At 40.9% G+C, this 15,081-nt stretch overlaps 1 protein-coding gene across 1 annotated transcript in view; it reads left to right on the forward strand.

The window, feature by feature from the left end:
* birc6 (baculoviral IAP repeat containing 6) overlaps positions 1-14,725 on the forward strand; it is a 110,810-nt gene extending 96,085 nt beyond the window's left edge. Inside the window, 4 exon segments of the mRNA XM_018678888.2 lie at positions 546-623; positions 2,310-2,498; positions 11,010-11,144; positions 13,453-14,725. Of these exon segments, the coding sequence (XP_018534404.1) occupies positions 546-623; positions 2,310-2,498; positions 11,010-11,144; positions 13,453-13,632 (582 nt within the window). The 3' untranslated portion in view covers positions 13,633-14,725.
* Positions 14,726-15,081: the final 356 nt, after the last annotated feature.

The following is a 15,081-nucleotide window of genomic DNA, read 5'->3' on the forward strand; positions in this document are numbered from 1 at the left end:
ATCTAAACTTATAGCAAAATTAGAAATGCAACTACTAACACTTATTACCATATTAACTTCTTGTTGTTCTGTACAACCTGTAAACAGAAATGTAAAAAGCAGGATTTATGGTTTTTGTGGGGAATTACATATTGGATACATTTCTTATGTAAATAGCAGCAGGATGCAGTGACTTCAGTGTGTTGTCATTAGGGGGTGTTGTTGCCAGACAAGGAGCCAGGCAACACTCCACAGAGGTGCTACATGAACAGATAAGCTGTTCTTCATCAAGAAGTAGTTAACACAAATTGTCATTAAACAAGCAAGACATAATGTGTTAATGTATTTGACTGCATTAGTTTTAGCTGGGTGTACCCCATAAGCTGGCAACTGAGTGCATCTATAAGCAGTGTAAACTTTATTGCATGTTCTACTATGCAAACAGAGGTTTATGGATTTAGGAACAATGATTCCATAAACAACACCTTAAGATAAAGTTCCCAAAGGTGTATTGTCCTGAATGTCCTGAGCTTGATTTCTTAATTCTTTTTTTCTGTGTTAAACAGGTATGTTTAAGTATCCTCAACACATGGCACGGGAGGCCAGAGGAGAAATGGAACCCACAGACCTCAAGCTTTTTACAGGTGAGGTAGAGATCCATCATGACAGTCAGCTGTCTGAATGGATCAGCAGGGCTGTTGTCTGAGTCTTTGTGTCACAGGCTATAGTTTATCACTACGCTGTCATTACACTGCCACTGGGTCTGTATTAATGGGCCTAGTGTTTCAACAGCTGACATGAAGGATCCTTTTTAAAGTCAAGTTGTTATTTTGCTTTGGTGACAGTGTGTCGGTGTTAATCAAACCAAACACAAACCAATATCATTTGAACCTCCAGGTTATGCCTGCTTACACACATCACTCATCTTGAAGTCAGAATCAGTTCAATTGCATGTTTAGCCCAGATGCCATCTGTTTTTAGACATGATTCAGTAGACTGTTTTCTCTGTGACGCCTAAAGACCTCAGTTTGTAGCCTTGTCCCTGATGATTTTTAGGGTCTTTAGTTTTTTCTTTCTCTGGTAATCTCTTCTCTTTAGTTGTGTGCCTTAAAGACAAGCCTATAGAATGAAAGAAGACAATTTAAGACTTGAGATAGATTTCAGTAAATCTCAGTCACAGTTATGCAAATGTTTAGATTGTGTACTTGCTGCCAGGTAGTCTTACAGACATTTGTGGTGCAACATTAGAAGCAAACTTATCTGCATCAGTTTTGCTGCTTATAAACTGAGTTGTTGTAGAGCTGCAATAATAATTTCATTTTTCAAATGGTATTCATGGGTATGGGTATTTCTGCTAACCAAGCTTTTTGTGAAGAGTAATTTATAAGTGTGTTTATCATCTACAGCTTAAGGGCTTGTGCTTACAGTGTGTGCGATAGATAACGTGTAGCATCACAGAACTACTGGGCTTCCAAAGTGGTGCACAGGCTTATGGATAAACACACAAATTCATGAACACGGCATGTTAACACACACCCTTACCATTATTTGGTTGTTTTCTATATACACACTTGCATTCATTTTCCATATGTATCGATCTGGCAACAAGCCAGCCAGAGCCCTTGGAAATGGATCTCTCTTTCTTTCTTTTTTTAATAATTCCCTCATTTGCAGGGTTGGAGAATGCAAAGAGATGTCTCCATTGATTATCATTCCAGTTAGTATGCTGTGGATCAATTATGGAAAAAAGTGGGTGGGTGAATAGGAGACAAGGGAATGGGCTAGAATCAAGCAGTCATCAGCCAGAGTGGATATTGGCTCTGAAATTTAGAAACCCAGTTTAAGATGAGCAGATCACATCAGTTGAAGTTCACTGGTTTCTACTTGATAGAGTATTTTCAAGTACATCCAGCTCCAGCATGGCTGCAGCCAGCAGGCAGGCCTCCAAGCCCAAGATCGTCATTGTTGGTAATGTAGTGACTTGGAACAGACAGAGTGATGCAGGAGGACGTCCTTAGTCTCCTTGAGACAGGCCAAGTCATTAATCGAGCTGTTAATAAAGATATATTGAAGGCTATATCTTTATGGGGCCAAAATATTCTGCGCCTTTGTCAGACTGTGTCCACCACTGCCAAATCGTTTCAGAGGATTTGGATATTGAGGACACTGAGGGGATGGTTTCATCCCAGCTCTTCTGGAAACCAAACCAAGCTACCCATTATGTCATTTAAGTACTTCCCATTCACAATGGAACCCCAGTAAAAATCCTAAATATTTTCAACAGATTCTAATTATTCCTGCCTCTCCCTTCATTTGTCAATGTGCTCTAGGTGCTAGTGTCGGTGCAGTCCCTCATCCTGGTGGCTGAGCCCTACTTCAATGAGCCAGGGTATGAACGCTCCCGTGGGACTCCCAGTGGTACCCAGAGCTCACGCGAATACGATGGCAACATCCGGCAAGCAACCGTCAAATGGGCCATGCTGGAGCAGATGCGCAACCCCTCACCATGCTTCAAAGAGGTAGGAATCACTGTATCACAAATTAGGAGATACTCATTCATACCTTTCAGGTGCCATTGTTTTGTGAACTTAAGTGAAAAACCTGATTTACTGAGGCTCATGAGTTAGTTTTTACTTGACTCCACAATGACACCTTCTTTGAGAAGGTAAAGGGACATATTCATACACATAAGAAAACAAAAAGAAACGGAAAGGAGACACTGTAAAGTAGTAAGCAGATATATAAACAGATAAAAATGCATAGAGGTAAACAAGCACACTCTCATACAGATACTTAATAGAGTTATTATTTTCAACAAACCTAGCAACACTGGCTAATTCTTGGTATTTAGCACTGAATATTTTTTCAAATTTAACAGTTCCTGAATAGGGATGATTTCTGATAGCCAGTTCCATTTTGGATCCTGATCCAAGTTGATAAAATACCTGGATTTATTAAGCTCCACAGCCAACAAATCGCTTAACGATTTTTTCACTCTTTTGCTTCTCTCCCTGATGTTATAGGACTCAGTAGAGAGAAGATAAACTGCTGACATGTACAAAGAAAGTTCCAATGAAACAATTGTGAAATATAATATTAATGAGAGCGTACCCATGATAAATGGGAGAATTATAAGTCCTTTGTTTAAATATCTAACATCCTAATGTTAAAATAAGAACTTATATAATATAACAGCTACACACCTCCAGAAAACAAGGAAAGAAAAAAGCCACCTCCCCTCCCTGTTTGGGTACATGCTCTCATTATAGTATTCCCCTCTTATTAATTCCTTGGTAGATGACATTGTCTGGAGGTTGGCCTATCCCTCTTCCCCCTCCCTCCATTCCTCACACTTCTCTGATTTCCTGTGATCTTTTAAATGAGTTGGTGAGAAAGATAGTGCCTTGGAAAATGACAGTCTTCAACCTCCTCATCCAGCGCACGCTCATTGAGAAATGTCAAGAAAGAGGAATGAAGGAAGGGGAGTGCTTTGGAGAGGAAAATGAGAACAAGAGGGTGAGGGAGGGGAAAAAAAAGAAAAAAATATCCAATTACCTTACAGAATTTCATGGGAAAACTATAGGCTGTAGAAAAACATGAAAACATTGTGATGTCATCTAAAGGTCTCTGAGGGGGTATTTTGAAACTTTGTTTCTGCTCATGAGTTATTCAGTTCCAACTGTGACCAATGTGATTTAAACTGGGATTACCATTGGTAAATTAATTTCTAGACCTACATGGTATTAAACAGGACACATTCTCAGCCAAGAATGATCACGAACATGCCTCTACATTGAAAAAAATCTGATAAAATGATGCAGTTTCTTGTTGTTGAAGTCCTCCAAGGGGGCTTCTTTCAAACCAGTAAAAGGAAAGAAAAGAAGACGACAAGTTAACTCAGCTTACTGTTGTCATCATGAAAAAAGACCCATTAAATAATTAAGGGAAAAAAGAACTATTTAACATTACTCATTCATCTTTACAAATGATGAAATTCAAAATTGGGACTTTACTGTATATATTGATAACAGTAGAATAATATAGTTGTCCAGTTATGGTAATAATGTCAAACTGTGTGTGTGATGATACTATTCGCCTTTACTGGATAAGCTTTTTCACAGACCTGATATGTTTGCTTATAAGTTAACTGAGATAGTTTGAGGGCTGTTCACCATCCACCTAGTGTCTGTCACGCTGGACAGCTGCCAAGCCAGCAGCTAACTAGTTTGTGATGCAACCAGTTAGATCAATAATAGACACACAATTCTGTTTAACCACACAGTCCACTTGCTGTCTATTCAAACATTAAAATGACACAAATTGCTTTTTCTTGCTTTCTTGCTAAATATTAGTCACAGGCTCATAGAAAGCATAGCTGTTGTTGTTAAGCCATTGGCTAACTCACTGAATTCATGTTAATTACATGCAGCTGTGGTGGCATTAAGGCTTGTGAAGTCATGTGCCACCCACTAAACTTTAATTAAACCTTTTTACAGTTTATTAAGATTTTTTGATAATTGTTTTAGTTGAAACTCAATTGAGTTTATGTAATTATCCACTGTGGGTACAATTTGATTTTTAGAAATCTATGCTCCATAACCACGCAGCAAAGTCACAAAAATAAAACCACTGCTTACTGTGTTGTATTCGATCACATTTCTCAAGGAATCAAGCAGAGCCACATGCTCTCATTCAGATTTTGTGCAGAGTATACATTTATGTTCTAAATTAGATTATTTGTCTGATATCCATTATTCCCTCCATAAATCCACAGTTTGTATTTCTGTGGGTTTTGAGGGGGAAATGCAGGTCTTGCACAGCAAGCAATGCAGGGTCTGTGACATCACTCAGCCAGTCAGTGAAATGGACTGTTGGACTGAGAGATTCTGAGGGGACATAGTAGGATTTGGCAATGCCACCTGGCTGAGCAATCTTGCACATACACACACAGAAATTAAATTCAGCTTGGAGAGATACTCTCATGTTTTTCTCATCACTGGCCTTTTAGCACCTTTAAGTCCTCAGCTGAGACAAACTTCAACTCAAAGAGGAAAACCACCTGAACAAAATGGATTTAGTAGTTGGCCCCTTCATGCTGATAAACATGTACATATAGATTTCATTCCTACAAAGGGAACAAATCCTCTGTAAAAACTATTTAAAAAATAAGTCACCTAATGTGAGACTTAATGGTTTTTAATTAATGAATGTATTTCTGTGCATAAGAAATGCTTATTAAGTAAGATAAAAATTACTGTGATTTCTTAGAGGGTGAAACAAGAGGCACAATTCTGTAATATGTGCGCCCTATAGTCTTTTTGCTAATGTGATCACATTCGTTCCAGAATCAATTCACTTTGTTTCAGTTTGATTCTTCAACAATTTTGTTACATCAGGAAAATACCAGTGTAGTGTAAAATGCTGACCAGAATTCATCCTGGGAACTTAAATTTCTTCTACATCCTACAAGTGAGCAACATTGTCCACCCACAGCAATGGCTGTCTTTCAAAATGCTAAAGGACTCTCACCGTGTACAAGGATAACCAATCAAAGAGCTCTAGCATATAGCCAGACAATTAGACTGTTCCTGGGAACTGTTTGCATGGCTTGTTGAGGATGCATCATTTTGGCTTACATCTGCTGTTCCTGGTTCTAAAGATGCAGCAGTGTCTGCTGACGTGGTGGTCCCTGCTGTAGGTGGGCTGATGCGTCTTGAGACTGACGCTGTCAAGTCCCTCACTTGCCTAAGCTCATTCTGTCACTTCTCATGAGGCAGCATCTTTAGCACTCTGGATCTTGACATAGAAAAGTGGCACTTTAATGAGTGGGAGTGAGAGACATCCTCACAGTGACCCATCTTAATGCTCTCCATTCTTTGGCTCACTGCATTCTGTTTGAAAGAGCAGTAAATTACCACTGTGTGGTTCCCAACCTCTGTCCCTCCAGGTCTTTGGAAGGTCTCTCTTGCATTTATCCATCATTTTGACCTCGTTTTGAACATTGCTACATCCTTACTACAGAAAATGTGTAATAAAGCTGTGCTGACCATAGTAGTTTAGCGTTGTATTTATACTGCAGTGTCTTTCTTAATAACTTGACTAGGATTCCATCCTTCACAATGTAACAATAATACAGCAGTTCTCATTGAGCTGTGCTGTGGAAGTGTACTAAATATATCATCTAGTTGTACTCATCTGACCACATATGCAATATCTCTGTTAATCTTAATCCTAATCTTTCACCATCCTTCTGAGAAAGTTTTGATGTTATTTATTCTTAGCTACTACTTTTGTCCCTTCACCTCTTTGCCCTAATCCTGGGCCATCATACTACATAACATGTAGTAAGAATGTTTTGTTCAGTAGCATTGCTGTAATATACCTTCTGGCCACCAGTGGCAGCACTGAGTAGATGTCCAATTAGTCAGCGAGAAAGACAACTTATGCAACATGGTCAATACTGATTTAAAATCAGACTGAAATCCTTGCAGTGATTTCTGACTTTTAACATTAGACATTTCACGAGCTGATTATGGTCTTTGCTGATCTAGACCACACTATGCTCTGAAGTTAATCACTCCCATTTTGGTCCTACTAGCAAGAGGCCTAAAGACGGCAATGTCAGATGTTCAGTGTATTGGTTTGTTATTCCATCTGTGCCTGCATGACCTGAAGAAGTGCTAATCAGCGGGTAGAGTCTTATGTTGGAATGAAAGCTTACAGATTGGTGGCTCTTCAGTTAACATTGTTGGCCACACCTGCTCTCATGTCAGCTCAGTTTGAGAAGTACAATTATTCTTCCTAGGCAATAATAATTTTATTATCGAGACTAAAATGTACCTACATCACAATTCCATGAGTCCGTGCTGATGATGCTGCTACTGTTGTTTGGATTGGTAGGATATAACAGCATGGATGGTTTTTTTTTTTTTTTTGGGGGGGGGGGGGTGTACTCAGTGCTACCACATGCTATTTATAGAGGGGGAGTACAGGCTTGAATTATACAGCAGCAGATTGTCAGGTGGAATTAAGGACAATGGGTTGCGTGTTAAAATATGGATAATTTTGTGTATGTGTGTGTGAGAGAGAGGAGGGTGGAGGGGGTGGGGTGGAATGAGAGTACACTTAATGTGCATGTATAAGTTAAAGGGTTTCAGTGTGTGTATTTTGTTAGCAGCCTGTGTGTTTGAGAGCAAATAGATATGTGTTGTACATATATCTGCCATTTGAGCCACTGACAGGTGACAACCTTAACTAGTTTCACATCATCTCAGACAATATAAACACTGTCCCCCATGTACTAAATGGGATAAGGGTCAACGTTGTGGACCAGACCATCTGATTGATGGATGTAAGGAAAGGGGTGGGACAGTGTGGGGGTATGGGGGGGTGGAAGGGTATGTGCCATTAGTGTTGGAGGTTGAATCCACTTCCATATATTCTTGGGCTGACGACTGGAGGCCATGCACATGTGGACTTGGAGCTGCACTTGATCCTTTCACAGATTATTGCTGCCTGACACACTCACGTTTATCTCTCAAGTGAATGTGTGCAGAAACACTCCTGAGTCACACACAAAATCCTTCCCATTCACTGCATACAGTATTATATACTGTAGTAACACTCACACACAATATAAAGTATCAGGAAGCTGTCCCGACAGGGAATTGGATTGTTCCGTTGAGTAGTCTGTATCCCTGCATTGTCGTTTGGTTGGTTTTAGAGAAGCGCTCAGTTCTTCATGGAATGGATTCAAAATCTCTTCTTCATCTCTCAACCCAATCAAGGTCATGAGAAATGTAGCTGTCATGTTTGCTATCTTTCTCTGACCATGTTGCCCTGACAACTGTGATGCCCATCTGGAGGGCCTCCCTTTATGGACAGTGGAACCCTTACAGATGGTCCAGTATGTAGTGGCATATCTGGTCTTTAGTCACACAAGAGTTCATGTTACTCTGTTGCTCATTGATCTCCACCAGTCTGCACCAGTCTTATTGAACTCAGTCATCAGGCTTATGCTCCTTCTCAGCCACTCTGTTCCTCCAAGTATCATCATCTGGCATTACCATCCCTGCACACAAGGTGTTCTCAGTCCAGACTGTTCTGGTTTGTGGTTCCCCAATGGTGGAACCAGCTTCCAAATCCTATCAGAGCGGGGGCATCCCTCCCTATCTTCAAGGCTTTAACACCTCTAACATCCTAACATGTCTAACTAGCACTTAATGTGCACTTCTTTACCTGATCTCCTTGTACTTGTCTTACTGAAGTGATTTAGCACTTACTTAGTCTCCTTAAATCTCCTACTGCACTGAAGATTTAGTGTTGTCTCTCACTTGAAAGTTGCTTCAGATAACAGTGACAAATGAGTAAATGTAATGGATTTGACAAGATGTTGAATGATTTGTCAGCTGCACATTCATGCTGCCAACCTCCTGTTCTACCACGTCCCAAAGATGTTCTACTGGATTCAGATCTGGTGACTGGAGAGGTCACTGAAGTTCACTGAACTCAGTGTCATGTTCATGAACCCAGTTTGAGACGACTTTAGCTTTGTGACATGGAGCATTATCCTGCTGGAAGTAGACGATGGTAAACTGTGGCCATTACTTGTAACAAAACCAGTTCCATCTAGTGTTCAGAGGTATATTGATATGTTACAAAATATTAGAATATTATGGTATTCTAGGTGTTTGGGTTAGCATATAAAAATTCTTGCTGGATGTCAGTTGTATAAATGTGTATAAGGCAGTTACATTACTAGTCTACTACCTTTACCCTTTAGCAGCATCTCTACATTTGACCTCCTCAGACACGTATCTGGTCTTCGAAATGATGTTTTGTACAGGTTACTGTTCAGTAAGATAAGATAAGGTTGTTTTTTGGGAATAAGTCATGTTTGAGTTGTTGGTATTTAATGTCTTTGCAGGAGCTGTATCTTTGGGTTGTTGGAGCTTGTTCAGAGTTAGAAATATGTATGCTTCAGTCTCAGTGGGTCAAGGCTGTGGTCAGGTTAGTAGGGCAGGTACCTGAGGCCTTGACACATTACAGATTGAATACGGAAAACCAAGAATAAGGATCTTTTTAATGGTTGCGTGATTCACTCTCGCCCTTGACCCTGCACATGTTGAACGTTTCCACACATCCATTCCTCTGCGCTTCTTCCTCCCTCAGTTGCCCTGTGGAATAATGAGTGGACAGCATTACTTCAAAGGTCAATGAGTCTATCTGGCAGCCAGGGCTTTCCATCAGAGGGCCTCGTCTCTGACTGCACATATGAGCTCTATGTACCAGTGTGTACATTCCTTCTTGTACCTGTGTGTGTGTGTGTGTGTACTTGCATAAAGACATGCATTTTCTGAAAGGTCATTTGTCATGACGCCCTAATCCCACATTTGCCTCATGATCAGAGACGGTTTGCACATAGAGCTTCCCTCCACACTTTGATCAATGGCCATGTCCAAATACCAGAAGTCAAACAGCTGCTGGTCATTGCCACATAAAGCCCTTGGGAAAATGACCCATTTAAACCACCACACATCTGAGCATGTCTATGCATAATGTCAGGCATGTGCGTCTGTCTTCATCTTTCTTATCATGGTTTCTATATGGGCTCTGTGATTTGATTCCTGTTCCTTGTCTCTGCTTCAAGAAAGCCTCAGTAACAGCTGTTCCCACCATGTTTACCACACATCTGTGACCTTGAAACATTTCCTCTGAGCTGGGGACTATCATCCAGTTCCCTGGATGTAACTTAAGCAGCTGGGGGTATGGGGGAGGTTGGGTAGGAAGAGCAAAAGACAGGAAGAGATGGAAAGTGAAGACAAAGAAGATGGAGATGGAGTGTGCAGAGGGAGATGTAGAAGGAAGAGAGAGATTAGAGCAATCCCCAAACCCTCCCTGTGGCCTCTTTGCCTCTCCTCTCTGGGTAAGGAGCAAATCAGCAGCCACCATAATAACTAATTCACTCCCTCCACCAGCAGAGCAGCACCTACAGACACATCCGCCACAGCACTTGCTGCATACTGATGACTCGGCCCTGGTGACTGTTGCTAGGAAGTTGACTGGAGGGGCAGGAAAGCAGGGGACTCGGTTGTAGAAGACAGAGTACTGGACAGAAGATCCAGCAATCAGCAAGACTCCTGCACAGCTCATGAAAAACAGCTTCCAGATGTTACATTTATGTTAAATTGACAAGATCTGGAATATCATCTGCCCAAATGTGGGCATTTTGAAACTATAATAACTGATAACAACCGTTTGGTCATTATGAATATTTGTAGCAAATTTCATGGCAATCCATCTAATTCTTGAAATATTTCAGTCTGGACCAAGGAGTTGGATCAACTGATGAACATCCCCACACAGAGCCACACAGAGTCATGTTAAACTGCTGCCATGTCTTTAGTGAACGACTGAGCAGAGGCAGAAATCAGAGTTCATGCATACATTGATTTAAAAGTTTCAGGTCAAAAGTTTGTGAAACTGAATCAGTTTAACATCCAGAATTCCATACTTACATTTGATGCTTTGGGCCTTATTAATATACAACATATAATATGAAGATCAATAACTGAACTCATGGTGCGTTCAGATTGAACATGACGTTCACCTTGTTTGACCGTGTTTCTGTACTTTGTGTTCATCTGACACAAACAGCCAATGTACCAACATGGTTTTCATGAGAGTGTGACACAGATGCTGACTGATCTCAAAACTTATCAGAAACTGCATGGAGTCATGAATTCTTGGGACCAGCACTCATTTTTTACACAACTTTGCTGGTCAGTATCGTTTGCTGTAATCCCATCTATAATCAACATAATCTATATCCTCTGTTTTCCTCTATTTATCCACCAAATAAAATAAATAAAAATGTGCTGTAAGTAGATGAGCTACACAGGGTCATTGGACTATGAATATGTCACCCACACTACATGTAATTCTTTTTGTGTTCAATTCTGGTGCGATAGAAGGATTACTGTGTTCTCTGTTGACCTCTGGTTGACCACTGTTGTGTTGTGTGTTTGCAGGTGATCCACAAACATTTCTACTTGAAGCGAACAGAGATCATGTCCCAGTGTGAGGAGTGGATCGCTGACATCCAGCAGTACAGCAGTGACAAGAGGGTCGGCCGCACAATGTCGCACCATGCTGCTGCACTAAAGGTAATGTACTGACTTCAGTGAAAATGTACAACAGTGAGCACTGCTCAGCACTGCTGTTCAGAGCCTCCCTCTGACTCTGACTGCTTTACAAACTACTACTACCACTGTAACACACCTGCAGAGGGGAATCATCTGTGTTGCATTTAAAACGTTCTTTTGATACACATTGAACAGACTTTTTAAAGAATGGGTGAATATTTTTTATTGAGCTTCAGCATCAAGTTTGATTAATAAACTGAACTGATTCTACTGGAGAAAATACATTAACTTGGAATGCTGAATTGCATTGTGTGATATTTTGTGTCTTGTTGAAATGGTGAACTGAACGGTGGTAGATGTCATTACTTGAGAGGCTTTGTTTAGAGTCATGGGCATATTTCCCTCGTGTGGTTAGATTTTTATTTATCTTGTCAGACGAGACTCTGAATCTGCTTCACTGCTGTTTAAAACATGTTCACTTCACAAAGGTTTATACAGAGAGCTGGCAGTAAACAGGTTACCTCAGTGCCTGTAAACACAGCACTCATGTCGTGCTAGTAAACAGTGAATTGGCGGAACGGTCCTCAACAGACCACCAGCCAGCTTCGCCCTGGGAGTGGAAGCTCATAACATACACTGATACATATGCGCACAATAACCTGCTCCCACAAACATCAGTCCCTTTTACAGAGATCACGCAACATTGGCAATATTAGCGTTAAAAATTCTCTCATTTAGCCGCCTGTAGCACATAAAGGCAGTTTAATGCCGACCCGCTGTGAGGTTTCATACAGCATGACAGAATCAGATCCGTGACATATAACTCAGACGTTCCAGCTCTGCTTTTTTACTGACATCATCTGCCTCTGTGACTACCTTAGAGGTGGGGTGATACAGACAAACAGCACAGTATTCCTGCTGTGAAAAGGGCTGTGTAACAGGGACTTGTGAGTGTCTCTCTGGCTGCTCTCCTCTCCCTCTGGCAGTAAATACCGCACAATTAATCCCCACTGTAAATAATTCAGTGCCACTGATAAGAGGCCTGAGCACAGCCAGCTGTTGTCACACAGTTGCAGGCCACTGACAGGACTCTGGATTCCTGTCAGTTAGCTTCAATATTTGAAAGTAAAGAAATGTTTCATTTTCCTTGTTTTGCACTGTGTTCCAGCAGAGCTGCCTTTTTTAAATATGTGACTTTATGAGCAGTATTATTGTTACATACCTATACAGTATTTGCAGGAGGTGGCCTTAGTATCTTAAGTTTGGTCTTCATTGAGAGCCAGACAGCCAATGTGTGGAAACATAAAATGCCCATCAAAGGAATATCCTCTGAATATACTCCTCCACTGTCCATCCACTGTAGTTGTGTAGTTTATCAGTGAAGAAGTCTCTGCTAACAGAGCAAAGTCATCACATATGAATGGCTCTGATGTGGGTAGAACATGTGTTGAGAATCACACCATGTCAAGCTGATGGTTAACGTAGCACAAACCACCAGGCACGCCGGTGGTTTGTGCTACGTTAACATCAGCTTGCTAACAGGTTGATGTTTCACAGCTAAAATGTTGTGTTAGTTTTGCAGGTTTTACTAGCAGCATTTGCTCATTAGCATAAGTCTTTAGTTTGGCAGGTTTCTAGTAATAAACCAGAATTGAAATTTTCACCTCCGTCCCCCTAACAGTTCAGTCGTACCTGCAGTGGGTGAACACACAGTCCAGCAGACACCACCCTGCTGCTCCAACTACTCACCACAGCACCGAATGTAGTTTGTTTGTAGGAAATGCACTCGTATCTGTCTGAGTCAAACCACAGGAGTGTTTCTGTCACTGAGCTTTTTATGTCTCTGCAGCAGCAGGAGACGTCATGTTTTGTCATGTCGTCCGGCACAAATGTTCACTGGGACTCAAGGATGACCTGAATCAATTTTGGTGGTCATAGGTCAAATTTTAGCTTCACTGTGACATCATAATGTTCTGCCAATGCACTGTTTTGTCCATTAGTCAGCATCATAACTCTGTGACCATATGTCCTGCAGCCTGACTGGTTAGTGGAGGAATACAACTGGCTGTATGAAACTGTGTGTTTGTGAAATGTTTTTAAAGATTTACAACTTCACCAGGAACCAATGGTCTTGGAGCCATAGGCAGGGTAGGCACGTCAGAGAACACAGAGAATCAGACACACTTGTTTTTTAACAGAGAAGTTGGACACGTTGATAATATCTAAAACTGAAAAATGTGATGTATTCTTTTGATATTTCATCCAATGTTAAGTCTGACCATGTGTGTGTGTGTGTGTGTGTGTGTGTGTGTGTGTGTTCTCCCTGCAGAGACACACGGCTCAGCTGAGAGAGGAGTTTCTGAAGCTGCTCTGCCCTGACGGTCTGGAGCCCGATGGTGACGAGTTCTCAGAGAAGAGCGCCGCCCTCATCCTCAAAGAGCTGCCCAGTCAGGACGCAGAGAAGCCCGGCAGCAGTCAGGACGGCAACTGCAGCGAGGGCCAGCTATGAGTCACCACCCCCACCCCCCTGCTCCTTTCCCACCACCTCCCAGCATCTCCAACCCTCCTCCCCTCCTCGTTATGATTATCACTCTTGAAAAGACTCGATGGCTTCAGAGCACAAGCCACCACTTTGTCAATATTTGTATGTAAAGATGGCAGAAAAGCAGAGAATGAGAGGACGTGGGGAATCTGAACACGATGAGACGAACTCTGAACTATGCTACACCCTTATTGAAAACAGTCGACAAAAACTTTTATTTACCTGTAAAAGAGTGTAAACATTTTGTGCTTTTTCCAATTGTGAAATAACCACTGATTGGTATGTTATTAAACTTGTTTATGTATACATAATGGAAGAGGAAAATTACAGATTATATAAGGGAAACTACCTTTAGAGAAGAATGTTTACTGAATGTTAATTTCCTTTTTTTTCTTTTTGACTGTTAGAGTGACAACAGTTGTAACCAAGGATAGACTGGTCATTCTTTAAGGATACTATTTAAAAAAAAAAAAAAAGAGTGAGAAAAAGAAAACACACGTAATAGATTCTGAGATAAAAGCCCCTCTGGTCATCCGTTGCTTCATCTAATTTCTCAAGGATCATATCCACTTGAATAAAGGCTGACATGGACATTCTTAATGTTATGTTATCCCTTTCACAGGCTCCAAATTAAAAAAGCACCATGCTCTGGATAAACATCTCTTGCCTCTCAGAACTTCTCCATGAGCGTTTTCCATCAACATGACTGTAGATCGTGAGACTGTGTGTCAGAGCCACATCAGAAATGTATTTTGAAGGCTTGTGCATGTGTATGTGTGTTTTCTGTGCGTGTGCAACAATCCCCAGTGAGATACAAAGCTGTGATGTGCCTTTGATCTACACCATACCACCAAATACTCCAACAGAGTACCTTTACTGATTTCTTTGCTATTTCTACAAAATTAATAATTCTGCTCCGTCTGACATAAAAAACTGCTTTAATCTTTTTTTTTTATTATGTTGAACTCCAGTGAACAAAAAAATGCACTTTCTATTTTGCTCACTCCTTAGAACAGTCACATACTCCTTTTGCTAGGACATTAAATGGAGCTTGAAAGTATGGATTGATTGTGCGGATGCTTCTTTCTGCATTTCACAGGATGTCAGCTTTCTCACCTGAGAAAAGGGAAGTGATGAAGAGACAGCAACAGCCAACACCTGAGCAACGAGTTCAGTCACAAAACATGTTGTTGCTGTTGTAATGATGACTTGTCAGTGTCACTGGTCTCATGGGGAGGCTGGTAAGAAAAAACACACATCGTCCATATCCATCCATTTTATCAAAGTACTGAGGTTCTTTTTTTTTCAGGTGTATTTATCTGTTTGTTCTGCTGCTTCAGTAAGAAAATTACTCTTGGTTCAGAATGCCTTTTGACAACCTCAGAAAACATCTGAAATTCAGTTGTTCAAGTTAAA

Source organism: Lates calcarifer, linkage group LG16_LG22 (assembly GCF_001640805.2).
Source record: "Lates calcarifer isolate ASB-BC8 linkage group LG16_LG22, TLL_Latcal_v3, whole genome shotgun sequence".
Lineage (NCBI taxonomy): Eukaryota > Metazoa > Chordata > Actinopteri > Centropomidae > Lates > Lates calcarifer.